This window comes from Rhizophagus irregularis, chromosome 26 (assembly GCF_026210795.1).
Source record: "Rhizophagus irregularis chromosome 26, complete sequence".
In the NCBI taxonomy this organism is placed as follows: domain Eukaryota; kingdom Fungi; phylum Glomeromycota; class Glomeromycetes; order Glomerales; family Glomeraceae; genus Rhizophagus; species Rhizophagus irregularis.
In genome coordinates this window covers 1,188,934-1,205,660 of record NC_089454.1, presented here as the reverse complement: position 1 = coordinate 1,205,660, position 16,727 = coordinate 1,188,934, and the positions used below count along the sequence as shown (strand labels likewise).

At 29.7% G+C, this 16,727-nt stretch overlaps 3 protein-coding genes across 3 annotated transcripts; 1 reads left to right on the top strand and 2 right to left on the bottom strand.

Annotated features, from left to right (window-relative positions):
• Positions 1-30: 30 nt before the first annotated feature.
• On the bottom strand, positions 31-5,276 carry OCT59_017433 (uncharacterized protein; the record flags this gene model as incomplete). The annotated part of the gene is made up of 2 exons (XM_066137484.1): positions 31-3,116; positions 3,200-5,276. The coding sequence occupies 2 exons, from the start codon at positions 5,274-5,276 to the stop codon at positions 31-33; spliced, it is 5,163 nt and encodes a 1,720-aa protein (XP_066004065.1).
• A 3,621-nt stretch (positions 5,277-8,897) lies between these two features.
• On the top strand, positions 8,898-10,835 carry OCT59_017432 (uncharacterized protein; the record flags this gene model as incomplete). The annotated part of the gene is made up of 4 exons (XM_066137483.1): positions 8,898-9,017; positions 9,120-9,730; positions 9,827-10,511; positions 10,605-10,835. The coding sequence occupies 4 exons, from the start codon at positions 8,898-8,900 to the stop codon at positions 10,833-10,835; spliced, it is 1,647 nt and encodes a 548-aa protein (XP_066004064.1).
• Positions 10,836-13,015: 2,180 nt separating this feature from the next.
• Positions 13,016-13,412, bottom strand: OCT59_017431 (uncharacterized protein; the record flags this gene model as incomplete). Its single annotated transcript, XM_025328443.1, has 2 exons — positions 13,016-13,311; positions 13,385-13,412. 2 exons carry the CDS (start codon positions 13,410-13,412, stop codon positions 13,016-13,018), a joined length of 324 nt encoding a protein of 107 aa, XP_025166627.1.
• Between the last annotated feature and the right edge of the window lie 3,315 nt (positions 13,413-16,727).

The following is a 16,727-nucleotide window of genomic DNA, read 5'->3' as shown; positions in this document are numbered from 1 at the left end:
CATAATTTTTACCAATTAACAATTTCAAGCTTATCTACGTCTCACCCACTTTTTCTTCTCTTTAGGATCTTTAGCAGGCGCATTTGCTGCTTCACGAGCAGCATTACGGGTGATTCGTTTCGTTGGAGGCTTTGGATAGCGTCTCCTATCATTAATTGGACGAGATCTTCGAGGAGCGATCGAATCCTCATCTGAAGAACTACTACTACTACTACTGGGTGACCTTTTACGACTTTCCTTTCTAAATTTCTTCCGTGAAGATGCGGCTATAGCCGCTTCTCTTTCTCGTTGACGTTCTCGGGATCTTTTCTTGTTGATTGCGTCCTTAGAAATAGTAACTTCCTTCTTGCTTTTATTTTTTTTAACTGTTATTTGAATGGTTTCTGACTCAGATGATGATGTCGATGTCGTTGCAGATGAAATTTCTTTCCTTTTAGCTTTTGTTCTTGCCAATGATGAGGATATTTCTTCCTCCTCAGACGAGGAAGAAGAGGAAGAATCGCTCGATGATGAACTTTGCGATTGCTCTTTTGCTTGTTCATCTTGAGGTTCTTCTATAGTTACAGATGTAGTATTTTTCTCTTTTGTTATAATCATTTCGCTGGTGGGATTTTCACTCAAATCTTCTTGCTGGTTTGTTCTCACTGAATTTTCAGGACTCACAGTATTATTGTTATCAGGATTGACGGCTACATTATCTGCATCAGGGTTCTTTGATTGATTGTTAATATCCGAATTCATTTGTTTCTCCGAATTTGTAGTATGCATGGGTTCATCCAATGGTGCACTGAACGTAGGTCGAAATGGTAAGACAGGTGGCGCAAACCACTTTCTTGGTGGAGCTCTCGCAGGCTTTGAATAATCAGGATATGAAGTCGTTGGTTCTGGTGGTGGTAACACTATATTGTTTCTTCGTGTCGCTGTAGTGACTAAAGGTGTCATTGGAATCGTTGACTGATTAGGAGTCGTTGACTGCATAGGAATCGTTGACTGGTTAGGAATCGTTGACCGGTTAGGAATCGTTGACTTGTTAGGAATTGTTGACTGGTTAGGAATCGTTGACTGGTTAGGAATCGTTGACCGGTTAGGAATTGTTGACCGGTTAGGAATCGTTGACCGGTTAGGAATCGTTGACTGCATAGGAATCGTCGGACCTGTCGACTGAATGGAATTCATTGAACCCGTCGGCTTATTGGAGAACATTGTATTTGTCGATTGAATGGGAAACATTTGGCTGTTCTGTTGAATAGGATACGTTTGATTTGTTTGCTGAGTGGGAAACATTTGATTTGTCTGCTGAGTGGAAAACATTCGACTTGTCGGCTGAATGGGAATCATTGGACCTGTCTGTTGAATAGGATACATTGAGCCCGCCTGCTGAATAGGATACATTGAACCCGCCTGCTGAATAGGATACATTGAACCCGCCTGCTGAATAGGATACATTGAACCCGCCTGCTGAATAGGATACATTTGGCCAGGCCGCTGAATAGGATACATTTGATTTGTTTGCTGAATATGATACATTTGATTTGTCATCCGACCTGTCTGAATCATTGGGCCCACCTGCTGAATAGGATTATACATTTGACCTTGTGGACTTGTCTGTTGAATGTTCGGCCTAATCATTACTGGACTTTTTGGCTGAATAGGAATTGTATTCGACCGAATTATAATTCGAGTCGGAATGTTCCATGCGTAAGCTCTTCCTGATGAAGATGAAGAAGTTGATCTTGCATCTTTGATAGAAGACTTTGATCGTGTAGCTGATGCTACAACTTTAGCAGCAGATGATTCAGATGATTGTGTAGTTAATGTTTTATCTTTAGTAGACGATGATGATTCTGACGATTGCGTAGCTGATGTTGCACCTGTAGAAGACGATGATTGTGTATCTGTTGTGTTTTTTGAAGATGAAGAAGTTGATTCCAATGATTGTGTATCTGATGTTGCATCTTTAGAAGTAGACGATGATTCCAGTGATTGTGTAGCTGATGTCGCATTCGACGATTCTATTGATGGTGTAGCTGATGTCACATTATTAACAGAAGGCGATGATTCCAATGATCGTGTAGCCGATGTTGCATTCGACGATTCTATTGATGGTGTAGCTGATGTTCCATCTTTAGTAGAAGATGATGATTCCAATGGTTGTTTAGGTGATGCTACATTTACTAAATTAGAAGATTCTGACATTACATTTGAAGCAGGTGATGATGAATTCAATGATTGTGTAGCTGATTTCTCATTTGAAGACGAAGACGATGATGATTTTGCTGAAGGTGATGGAACGATTGATTGAACATTTGTAGATGTTGATGGAGTCTGAACATTTGTGGATGTTGATGGAGTCTGAACATTTGTAGAGGTTGATGAAGTCTGAACATTTGTAGATGTTGATGGAGTTTGAACATTTGTAGATGTTGGTGGAGTCTGAACATTTGTAGCTGTTGATGGAGTCTGAACATTTGTGGATGTTGATGGAGTCTGAACATTTGTGGATGTTGATGGAGTCTGAACATTTGTGGTTGTTGATGGAGTCTGAACATTTGTGGTTGTTGATGGAGTCTGAACATTTGTGGTTGTTGATGGAGTCTGAACATTTGTGGTTGTTGATGGAGTTTGAACATTTGTAGATGTTGATGGAGTAGTCGTTGGTGGATTATTTGATGAAACATCTGATGGAATAATAATTGATGGAACAGTATTAATAGCTGATGAAGTGGTAATTGATGATGATGAGATAGTAGTTGCAGTTTTTGATATAACAGTTGATGGAGCAGTTAATGAAATATTTGGTGATGAAGCAATTGATGAAGTAGTAGTTAATGATGAAGTATTTGTAACCAATGTTGAATTACCGATTGGTCGTGGCATTTTCGGTATTTTTGCCAAGTTACGCTCACTTGCTGCATTATACGGGCGAGCATTATCCCTTGCCTGAAGTCGACGCTTAAACTCTGTTTGTCTTGCCTTCATATGGATTGGATATATCGGAATAGGCCGATATAATGGAGGATTTTCACCAAACACGCCCAACTCCTTTATTGTTGGCAAGCTAATACCTAAAGTACCTGGAATAATTGGAGAATAATCCGATTTCTGATGTTCATTTCCTAAAAAAGGTAAATATATTAAAGACATCTTTCTATAAAATGGCTTTCTTAAACGAAACACACATGCACTTAAAATTTCTTACCTTGTTGTTGTTGTTGTTGTTGTTGTTGCTGCTGTTGCTGCTGTTGCTGTTGTTGCTGTTGTTGTTGTTGTTGCTGCTGCTGCTGTTGATGTGGTGGTGATGGTGGTGGTAGTGGTGATGGTAGTTGTTGTGGTGATGGTGGTTGTTGTAGTTGTGGATATGGTAATTGTGGTTGTGGTTCTTTAACTTTTTTATCTTTATCACTAACAAATGAATTTGGAAGTATATGTCTAAATTGCGATCTGTGCTTAAGAATTACAGGTCTATTGGTTTGCTTTTTATTAGATTGACGTTTTGGACGGTTCCCGACAAATCTGACAACGTTGATAATATTGCTAACATTGCTAATTTTGCTAATACTGGTAACATTGTTCTCGTTATAATTGCTATACTTATGAATATCGGCAAAAATATTGTAACTAATGCCGTTTGCATTATAACCATTATTATAGCCGGCAGCATTACTAACATTGGCGGGCTTACTAAAACTGGCAACATTGACAACATTGGCGACATTGGCTGCACCATTAACACTTGCAGTATCATTAACATTGGCTGCATTGGCTGCACCATTAACATTGGCAGTATCATTAACATTGGCAGCATTGGCTGCACCATTAACATTTGCAGTATCATTAACATTGGCAGCATTGTCTGCATCCTTATCATTGGCAGCATCCTTATCATTGGCGGCATCCTTATCATTGGTAGCATCCTTATCATTGGCAGCATCCTTATCATTGGCAGCATCCTTATCATTGGCAGCATCCTTATCATTGGTGACATCTTTATCATTGGTGGCATCACTAGCATCGACGGTATCACTAACATTGACATCATCGTTAATATTGGCATCATCGTTAACTTCGGCAACTTCGTTAATTTCGGCATCACCGTTAGCTTCAACATCACCATTAGCTTCGACATCATCGTTAGCTTCGACATCATCGTTAGCTTCGACATCATCGTTAGCTTCGACATCATCGTTAACTTCATCATTAAGTTCGACATCATCATTAGCTTCGACTTCATCATTAACTTCGACATTACCTTCGACATCATCATTAACTTCAATATCATCATTAACTTCGACATCATCATTTATTTCGATATCATCATTAACTTCGACATCATCATTAATTTCGACGTCATCATTAACTTCGATATCATCGTTAATTTCTGCATCATCGTTAATTTCGACATCATCGTTAATTTCAACATCATCGTTAATTTCAACATCATCATCATTAATTTCTATATCATCGTTAGTTTCTAAATCATCGTTAGTATCTATATCATCATCGTTAGTTTCTACATCATCATCATCATCGTTAGTTTCTACATCATCATCATCGTTAATTTCATCATCATCATCATCATCGTTAATTTCTATATCATCATCGTTAATTTCTACATTATCTTTAAAATCGCTACATGAATCATCTCTTGAATCACCATCATTTCCTCTTAAACTAACCATAAATTTAGCAAGTTCTAATTCTAAATCTTCAGATTTTCTATTCTTTAAATGTTCAGGACCCATTAATTTGGAACTTTCAGAACTTTTTGATTGTTCTAAACCAGAAGAAAAACCGGTACTAGAATGATGAGCGGAAGTGGAAGTAAATTGAGTATTAGGTAAACTTCTAGTATCAGAAGGAGAAGAGACAGTTGAAATAATAGGGGGAGGATAAATGTAACCAACATTATGAGGATATGATAAATAACCAGAAGAATTCATATGGTAAATATTTGAATAAGGATATCTAGGCATATTAGGCATAATGGGAGTAAAAGCAGAATTTCTCTCATAACCATTAAGGTGCCTTAATTCTTCTTGTATTTGAGGGTCTTTATTATTATATACAGATTCCATACGACTAGTTCGACTTCTTATTACTTCTTGTCCAGGTGGTGGACCTCTTTTTTTACCTGGTTTACCAGGTTCACATTTTTTGTCAACTTTACTACAATATTTACAAGGAGTTTCACCAGAACACTTAATCTTTCGTCTTTGACAATTTTGGCATGCAGTTGTAACTTTAAGTCGATAGTTATTATTATTCTTTTTAGTCATATTATAAATGTTTTGGTGAAGCGTATATATATATATATATATATATATATATTTTTCTAATAAAAAAAAATATATATATATATTTATTTAAGGTAAGTAATATTCTATTGTTTGTTTTCTTTTTTGTTTTTTGTTTTTTTTTTATTCCAAAGAAGAAGAAAAGATATGTGAAAAAGAGGTTTCCAACAGAAACCGTTTGTAAGAGTAACAAAGATTAACTGTTGGAGAACTTTCGCACTTAACTAAATTTATAAAAAAAAAATAAACTTTCAACAACAAAGAGAGTTTTGAAGATTTTGAAGGTAACACACAATAAGTGTAAGAGTGACGGACAGTGTTTATATAGTGATGTTATAAGGTTTATTGAGAAGGGATGGAAAGGAAAAAAAAATCATTTAAGAGCGGAAAAATCTCGGACTTGCTCGGAAAAACCTTGTTATGCCAATATCAATAATATATAGTACAATCCTGGTTTAGTTCAAGCGCGTGCATAGTAGAAAGTCAATACGCCTTATATCCTTGCACTACACTCTAAGAGGAAATCTGATTAGCGAAAGAGGGGATACGAAAGAAACACAACATCATTTATTGCAGAAAATTTTGGTCGTACACAATAACTTGTATTTAACAAGAGAAGTAGTCGATCAAAATAAATATTAAACCGGACATAAATTTTTGGGTTCCGGAATAGTTCGAATAATTTCGAAATAATTATTGGTTCAAAAATTACAAATAATATAAAAATTTATTATTATTGGATATAATTTTGGATAAATTTAAGTTTTTTTTATTATCATGCATAAAATCAAGTGATTTTAAAGAAAAAAAAATTTTTTTTTTTATTTTTTTTTAAATTTTTTTTTTTTTTTTTTCTTGTATGACAAAATGAAGAGGGTTTCAAGTTGAATGAATGTAATATTCATTTTACTAATGCAATGCCATGTTATTTACATCTTATTATATACAAAATATATGCGATATGTACGAAAACTAAAAAATTTCTTGTGGAATGTGAAAATGTGAAATGGAAAAATTGGACCATTTAATCCAATTTCGTCAATATTTTTTTTTTTTTTAAGATTTACATTGTCTTTAGAATATTTTTATAAATATTTTTTTTTCTTTGTTTGTTAAACTAGAAAAAACCAAATTATAATTAAAACTTTATTAATTTTTAAATTTTTTTTTATTTTTTTTATTTTTTCATTATTTTCTTCTTTATAGAGAAAAAAAAAAAATATTTATAAATTTTTTTTTTCCTTCATGCGAAAAAAAAAAAAAAAAAATTGTATGTATGTAAATGAAAAGTATGCACTTTTGTTTTCTTGTTTATACTTTAAGTTTTACTAAAGAAGGGAATTTGATGTATCACCAAAATGTAAAATTCTTAGAATAGAAGAATGAAAAAAAATAAAATTATAAAGATATTTCCGTTTTTTCTTCTTTTTCTTTTCTTTTTAATATAAAAAAAAAAAACTTGAAAAAAAAATCTGATTGTTTTAGTATAATTTTTTTATAGGATAAAAAAGGATAATTGTACGATAAATAATGAAGCCAAAATTAACAAATTTGTTTAGATAATATGAGTTATTTATCCAAAAAGGGTTAAATTTGATATATAATTAATTGGTAAAAGGGAAAATTACTTGTTTGAATTGTTATTTTCAAAGGGAAGTGGAAAAACCTCAATTCCAAAATTTCACAACTAAGTTTCATAAAATTTTATAACATAACAAATAAAAAATATTCTAATTATCGAATTAAGTCAATTAAAATCGAATTAGATAATTGATAATTAGATAATTGATAAATAAAAAATATAAATATCATATATATCATATATATAATAATATTATATAATGCATCATTCTAAACATTGATCCTCACCACTAATTTACCGCGTCTAAATTACGCGTCACATAAACTCACATATAACTTTGAAGATATTTGTTCTAATTGACATTAAAAAAATAATTAATAACAAACATAGTAAATCAATTTTTAATTTACCTTTTCTTTTGTAAATCTTTACCATATAAATTAAATAAGCTAAAACCAATATAGTAAATTTGTACGATAATTATTGTACAATATAAAACAAACACGTAATTGTGCTCCGTGCTTTATATATTATGTAAATCATCAAATTAACTGTCTCACATTTTTTTTTTTAAAAAAAAAAGTTGACCAAAAGTACGGGAATTTATCGCAAAACCATTCCCCTAAAATTAATTGACAAATATAGTTTAAATGATTAATTTAATATCGGGTTCATCATTATAAATTATGTATTGTAGATGATGATTATAATAAAATAATTTTAAGATGAGATAATGCTTGTGTAATCAATAATTTTTATGGGATGGGAAAGGATTCTGTTCTAGACTTCTAGAATCTCTCTTATTATATATCCTGAAATAAGAATAAATTATTTTTTATTTAAACAATTTAAACAATGGATATTACAAAATTATTAAAAATTATTTATGGTAACGTCTTTTCAGGATAAAAAACCTGAGTGAAATGATTAAACAGGTTTTATTCCAGAAATTAACATTTGATCGACTTCATAAAGTTTACTACGTTTGCGGAGTTTACGATGTTTTACTACGTTACGACGTTTTATTTACTATGTTTATGAAGTTTTTTACAAAGTTTATGACGTTTTACGAAGTTTATGACGTTTTACGACGTTATGAAGTTTAGATTCGGATGCATGAATATTATAGAATAAGCATTTCGTGAAAAAGATTATCTTATCTTTAAATCGTTGTTGCCATACTTTTTGAATAAAATCATTTTTATAATATTTTAATCTTAAAAAGAATTCGGTTAATATCTAAATCCGGGAGTATGTTTGTATCATAAAAAGATCAAAAGAAAAAAAAAACGAAAATCCCCTATTCAAAAAAAAATTGTAGGTTACACATGACATTTTTTTTTTGTACATCACTTTATCTTATCTTTTCTCTTTCCTATTTAGGGTTGAACAAATTTACCAATGAAAATAAGATTGATTCTGAAAATGAAAACAATTGTTCGTTTATCCAATCGGATTGAAAAGATAAAATGGCTGAGTTTTTAAAGAAACTGGTTCAGATGATTACAGATGATTACGTTAAAAAAATTCATGTGTCACAAACATTAAACTTTTTTCAACTTCATTTTTGTTTTAATCTTTTTCATATTTACATATTGAAATTTGCGTCACAAAAATTTTTCTTGTTTCACAAAAGTTTATATTTTGAGTCACACATTAAACAAATATTTGTTTATTTACAAAATATTTACTGCAGAAGAATAAATATAAATTGTATGAATTTATATTTTTTATTTTATTGTGTTAAAATTTCCTTTTTATTTATAATTTTTTTTTTTTAAATATTTTTTTTTTTTTTTGATGGACAATGGATTTTAAAATTTCAATTGAACAAATATGATTTTTTTTTTTTTTACAAACAATATTAGTAGTTATAATGTAATAATTAAAAATAAAAACATAGAGTTTTCTTCTTGTTGTTGTAAAAAAAATTCCAAACAATCTAACCTTAATATCTTCAAATAAATAAATAAATAAATAAAATAAAATAAAATTTATTAAATGAAAATTTTATCAAAAGAATGTCAACCCCTGCTCAATTGACACTTTTAAATATCGATTTACTTCATATAATCTTTTCAAATTTCGAATATCAAGATGATTTATTTAATTCTCTACTTGTAAATTCTTATTGGGCTTTGGTATTATTGAAAACTTTTTCTTTTTTTTTCTTTTTTCTTGTAAGAATTTTTGAAGTTAAAATTTAGTAGATATTAATACTTCCTTAATATTTTTTACGATAGGTTATAGTCGACAAATTATGGAAGAAACCTACATGGAGATCACCTAATGTTTTTCATAAATTTGTAACTACACTCCGTAATTCATCTACAACTTCTTTTAATTACGGTAACTTTGTACAACAAATAACATTTACATCATATCCTGAAATTTCATTACCGAAACCTGATATAAAAATAATTTCTGAAAAATGTAAAAATATAAAATATCTTACTTTTAATAGAATCGCTTCAATTGAAATAGTAGAAATGTTTTTGAAAAATTGTCCTGGTTTAATTTCTTTTGCAATTTTTAGTCATAAATCTTCTTCATTAGGTATTGCATTAAGACCAATTAGAGATGGAAAATGTTCAAGACTTCAACATTTAGATTTACAACATTGGAAATCTGAATGGAAACATGATATTTTAAAAGATATTGGAAATAGATGTCCTTTACTTACAACTTTAATCATTTCTAGTTTAGTAACAAATACTTTGGCTACTACTATAGTGAATTCTTTTCCTAATTTAAAAGGTTTTACTTGTAATACAATTACTGGTGCGGGTTTTACTATTTTAATATCAGGTTTCCCAAAATTAAAATTTTTATCCTTAGAATTTCCTTATATTAGGTAAGAAATATATTATATACATATATATATACAAAGTATATATATTAAAATATGAATGGAATTTTTAATTAATGATGATTCCTTTATTATATTAAGTTTTGAGACAGCTTTAGCTGTAGCAATGGATTTTCCTCCTTTAGAATCTTTTAATTTAAGAATTAAATCATATAAAGGTTTTGATCATTTTGCTAGATTATGGGTACAAGGACAATCTTATCTTCAACATATTGAATTTGATTCAGCTCGTGGATTATCAGATGATTCTTTTTTACCTATAGCACAATATTGTCATCAATTGGAATCTGTAGAATTAAGATCTTGTACGAATTTAACTGATTCTTCCATAATGGCATTGGCAAAATATAGAAATATTAAATTAAAAAGATTTACTATAATTCATTGTAATCAATTAACTGATTTAGGTTTAAATGATTTGGCTAAATATTGTAATAATTTAAGAAAGTGTACAATATTAGGATGTTTAAATATATCTCATTCAAGTTTATCAAATATTGTAAAAAATTGTAATAATTTACAAGAATTTGGTTTTACAAATAGACCAATGATGACCCCTACTATTGTAATGGAATTAATTAATAATGATTTGGAAAATTTTCTTGAAATTTTAGATATAAGAAGTGATGATTTAGCTACTGCCGATTCTAGTGTTAAAAAACCTTATCCAAAATTTGATTTAAATTTAATGATAAATCTTGCTGAAAAATGTCAAAATATTAGAAAATTAAGTTTAAGATTTAACATGGTAGGATTAAGTCCTGATGTAAGTAAATTATAATAATTGATATATATATATATATACTGCACATATAATTAAAATTAATTTAATTTATAATTTATAATTTTTTTTTTTTAGGAATTAATACAAGCAATACATAAATTTCATAAATTAGAAAAATTAGAAATATTAACAATTGGTGATAAAGAATTTAAAAAAGATCATATAAAAGAATTAGAAACACATCGTAGATTAAAAGAAGTTAAATTTGTAGGAAATTCTGCTTTAGATCAAGATGCTAAAATTTATTTGGTTTATAGAAAAAGTAAAGAAAAATGTCAAGGTCCTTTTATTACAATTTCTTTATAATATTATATATTATATTTGTAATAATTTTGGAGGATTTTAATATTTGGGTAGGATTTTTTTTCTTTGGTGGGAATTCGAAATAATTCGAAATAATTCGATTTTTTTTTTTGTTAGTTACATGACTTTTAATAGTTTTTTTGGACATTTATAAAAAAAAAAGCATTGTTATTTTCAAAAAAAAAAAAACAAAATAAATAAAAAAAAAACGAAAAAAAAATAAAAAAAAACAGAATAAATAAAATAAAATAAACCAAAATAAAATAAATAGATAAATAGAAAATAAAATAAATAAAATAAAATTTAATTGTAAGCATGAACAATTTTATGCATATCTTACATATCTTTCTATATGACGTTTATTTATTAACCAATCTAACTCTGTACTTGCACATGATTACTGAATTTCACCCATAATGACGAGTTGCGAGTCAGGATAAATAGAGAGAATCTCCACAAAAAAATAGATGCCCGAAAATTGTATCAAAGAATGTTCAGGTATTGTTTAATTCGTCCAGAAAATGTACCGAAATATGAAAGATCTAGTGGATTCGCGCAGTTACATCATTTTAAATTTCCGCATGTGATCAATAGTAGACAAGCACGATATTTCATAATGGCGCTTACTATTATTTTATAAGAGCGCATGTGACTTCATTGGTTGCGCATAAAAGCATAAAATTTTTATGAAATAATGTGCGCTTTGTACGTGAAAGTAATTCGGGACATCCAAATGATGTACCAAAATGGGAAAGATTCCCGACACATTATCTGGACAATTTCCATACAATTTCCATACAAATTCTGAAATTCTTTTTGAAATTTTTTTCTTTTTTCTAAAGAATGAACGAATGAGATCTTAATAAAGAAAATTACATTAACAAATATAAATACCACATAAAATAATGGGGTTAGATGCGTAATACTTTATAGGGTGGAACAAAGTGCGATTAGAAAATCCCTTTGTGATAAAGCCGAAGGTAAGTTATTGAACACTTTATTGGAGCAGAATGCTCATGATGAAGTTTCAGCTATTAGAGTTTATCCAAAATCTAATTATAAAATTTCTCAGCCAATTTTGAACACAATTAAACTTAAACAATGTCGGGAAATTGGAAAGTTAATGGAAGAATAAATATGAAATTACATGGGAAGGCTTCATTTCAATCAATTCTAGAAGGTTCTTAAAAAAAATGGAACATTAATAATGTTTACTAGGGAGATTACCCGAGAGGGAGATTAATGAGAGGAATTACCTGAGAAGGTAACATATGAGCCTAATCCTACTCAGAATTAAGTGAGATACACTTCACTGACTATGTAGACCTTACCATATTCTCACTTTCACTTTCTCTAAATACAAAATGGAATTCGAACCCTCGATATATCAGGAAAGACTAAAAGTCAAGTAATTATAATGGTTGTAAATGTAGTATTTACAGCCTATTTGCAACTTACGTTTATAATATTACAACCACTAAGGTTGTAATTCAAATTATAATAATTATTACTTACGACCAACCTTATCTGATATATCGAATCTCACTTTGCGCTTTTATTTTCAGAAGAGACCTTATCGTGAACTTACTCTTATGTGCAAATCTTGAAACAAAGTTATGATTTGGGCTTTTGATCGGTAAACACATAAATAATTTTCCAAGTTAACTTAAAAAATATACTTTGTCAATTGATAAAACGAAATTGATTACTGATTACTGGCTGTAGTCACCAAAGTTTCTCGTTCTCTGGAACCATAGACCGACACGGCACAGAACCTACTAGAAGAATAGCGTAAATTTATTATTTAAAAACATTTGCAATGTAAAAAAGAAAAAAAAATTAGAAAGCTAATTCTTTTTCTTTGGAATAAAAATATACTGTAAAAAAGTAAATATCAAAAGAAAAAAAATCAGAAAGCTAATTCCTTTTCTTTGGGTCATGCACAATGGTTTTTCTGTATAAAAATATACTGTAAATAAAAAAACGCGTTCAAATAAGTAATAATTATCATCTATACTTTATTTTATCTAATAAATACTGCATATACACCCTCTATCCTCTATAAATCTATTACTGTATACCCGCCCATCCGCCCTCTATAAGTATATTTTATATTCTATAAATTCATTTCTATATATATCAACCCTCTATGCTCTATAAATCTATTACTATACACCTATTACCTATGCTCTATAAATCAGTCCGCCTTCTACAACTGTACACCCACCCTCTATAACTATATATCCACCCTCTATAACTGTATATACACCTTCTATAACTATATATCCATCTTCTATAACTATATATCCACCCTCTATAACTACATATCCACCCTCTATAACTATATATCCACCCTCTATAACTGTATATCCATCTTCTATAACTATATATCCATCTTCTATAACTGTATATCCGTCTTCTATAACTATATATCCACCCTCTATAACTGTATATCCATCTTCTATAACTGTATATCCACCTATTTATTGCTACTTTTGCTACTACTTTGGTTTCATCCCAACTTATAGAAAAATACCCTCCAATTATATAACCTCTATAAAAGAGTGGTTGGTCGGTCATATTTAAATTCGTGTATAAAAGAGACTATCTATAAAGACCACACCAAACTAATGTCAGCTGGTGAAGTTTACTAATGCTATAGCTAGCAAAGTCTACTTATGCTATAGCTGGTAAAAACCACCACGTTATGTCAGCTGGTAAATTAATGTTTAGTTAAAAATCTTATGAGGACTAAAGTGTTAAAACGCGGAATAGGGAAAACAATAAAATTTCTAAATATAATGAGAGAAGTTCATATAATTGGATAATAAATAAATAAATAATTATTCCTTCTTTCAATTATATTAAAACTTTATCAAATTCAATTTTATCGTGGTTAAAATATTGTAACAACGGAAATTTTTAAGAATTAAAAAGTGTTTTAGAGAAAAGAAATTGCATATATAAAAATATCTTTCATAGTTAGGAAGTGGGGCAAATAATTTAAAATAATTTAAATGTTTCTATTTTTGATTACACACAATATAATGTAGCTTCGTTTATTTATCATTACAAAAATTACAAAAATAATTTTGTCTAGTATTGTTATTCCATAATAAATTTTGTAATACCTAAAGTGTCTTGATCCCACATTGTTTGTTAAAAGTTTTATTTTTTTTTTGGATTTGTTTAGAATACAAATAATATGTAAAGAATGACGAAATAGAAAAAAAAAAATAATAATTTATAATGTTTCTAATTTGAGAATGCTGAAACCATTCCACATGATAAATGAAAAATTTTCGTGCATTTTACTTATTTTACTTGTTGAAAAATTTAATATATTTCTTTGTCCTTATGGTTATTGTCATTACGTGAGCCGATCACCATACCTTCATTTGGGTAGTAGGATTTATTACTAAACATTGTGACTGAGTCAAGGTTGTACTTTAAGGTTCTTGTATGGTATGACTATATTGTATCTGTATACCGTATACGCGTTCAGAAATAATAGACATGTTGTACTTCCTAACTCCTTAACTTTGTTTACGCTTGAGATTTATCTACGGTGCAGAATTTGAGATGGGATTTTAATTTTTTTGTTTAAAGTAATTCAATTTTTAGTACAATTTTTTAGTCAACTATGAGAAAAGTCTGCTAACTGGGCCGCAAAAATTAAATGTTTTTAACCGGAGTAAACCGCGGTTAATTTTATAATTCAGAAAATTTTTCAAGTCTTTATCCATCTCTTTAAAACGATGAGCTCATCTAGTAAATAGCATTATTTGATTGAAAAGTCTTTGGACGTTGATCATATGCATATCTGGAAATATGGCTGAATTATACGCAACCATTTAACTGGATTCGGTTACAACCGAAACCTAGTTTACCATTGAGTTTTATTTGTCAAAGCAGAAATACCCATGAAAAAATTTTATTTATGATTATGAATTAGAATTCTGAAATCTTGGTCAGCATACAGTATATTTGGGATATAGGTTCGGGATTTCCGCATTAATTTCGGGATTGTAATTTCGGCATAAGTATACAGTATGTCTAAAGTCGGATTATGGGCATTTATTAGTTTAGGCTGGTCAGCCATTTATCAATTGCTATTATGTTTAATTGATTTAATAAAAATATCACAGCTCATCTACTATGTCTTTTACTAATTATTCTATTTGTTTTATAACATTACCTCATCAAATTTTACCTCGTTGGTTGGCCCATAAATATACATGTCTTCAAGGTTATGTCCGGTCAGATGATCCTTTCTAAGTCCAGTTTGGGTCCGGATCATCGAAACCATGCAGTCCAGTGATTCGCTTAAAATAACTTGGGTCCGATCTTGGCACGAATTTGCTATTCGCTTTATAATGAGAATTACTAATAATAATAATTTTTTAATGAAATAATGGTTGTAGTAGATTTTGTAATAAGCTATGCAAAATGTATTCATAGATATAGTATACATCGCTAGGAACCTCTTGGTTTAAAGTTATAATAAAATTAGATGCAAAGCATTCCATTAAAAATACTACTTACATGAACTAAATAAAATGTAGATCGGTCATTTCGGTCCGATTGATCAACATCACAGGACTACTCTTCTTCAGTATCATGCGAGCGAGATTATTTACGTCTGAGCATACACTTACAGGGGGTGACGAATAGGTATCAATTCCCTCTCAAAAAGCTAAGATGCGATCTCACCAATCACGCGGTCAGTGACAATATTCCATGACGTTGACGCATTAACTACAGCTGAATTTTAATCACCAGTCATGTTCGAGTAACGTTACAAGTTAATGCATACTCATGAAAGCTTATTCGAATATTCGAATACGTATATATATATGTCACTCGAATAAATTACTATAAATCATTACCTTAGGACAATAACTTTTTATTGGAATTTCGAATAGCTAGGTTCCATCATTGCCTTAGGATTACGCAAATAGACGAATTAGGGCATTTTGTAAATAATTTTCAAATCATATAAATTATATGATTTTTTCAATCATTTGGGTATGTAATATCCTGCTTTGTCCACATTTACACCAAATTCCGAATTCCGGAATTTTCTAAATTTGATCTTATTGTCCAAATAATGTCTAGATATTTCGGACGTCTCATTTTCCGGACTTTTTTTTTTTAGACGTACTCGGAACATTCTTGCCGTAATTACCGGACATCTTTTTTTTTTTGTAGGATAATATGAATTATGTAATCGTGCATATGAACCGAATTGATACGAAGGTAATGAGGATTCGTGAATTTTAGATTTTTTTCTTTGTTTTACTAAAAAGTGTGTATTCGATGATGATCACACGATCACGCAAAATGTGTGGTGAGTCACAGGTCATGTGGTCGGCAGAATGTGAGGCCGCGTTTTTTTTAGACAAAGAAAATCAATATTCATTGCATATTATTTAAAACGGTTGAAACGTGACTTTTTTACACATCATGTGTGAAAGTCAAAAGATTATTAATTAAGAAAGGATTTGAATTAAAAATATTGTATTTTCTTGGCACATTGGATAATCATTTTAATTTTTAATATTTTTTTTTTTGTTCTTTTATGCGTGAAAATCAAAAGGAATAAAAGATTTTATTGTATACAATTCAGGAAAAATTTCGATTGTGATGTAAAAAAAAAAATCACACGAGGGTGAAGAAACATTTATAATAATGGAATAATGATAAATTGTGTGCATTTAAATTGTGGAGAGAATCGCATTGAAATTCCATGTGGAATAATGGAACAATTTACTTTTTTAAGTAGAAGAATAAATTTCATAATACATAAATGAATTACCCCTTAAGACATCGTATTTCCCATTTGATAAATTGCATCATAACCAATAATAAAATAATTTATTTCCCTCGTGTAAT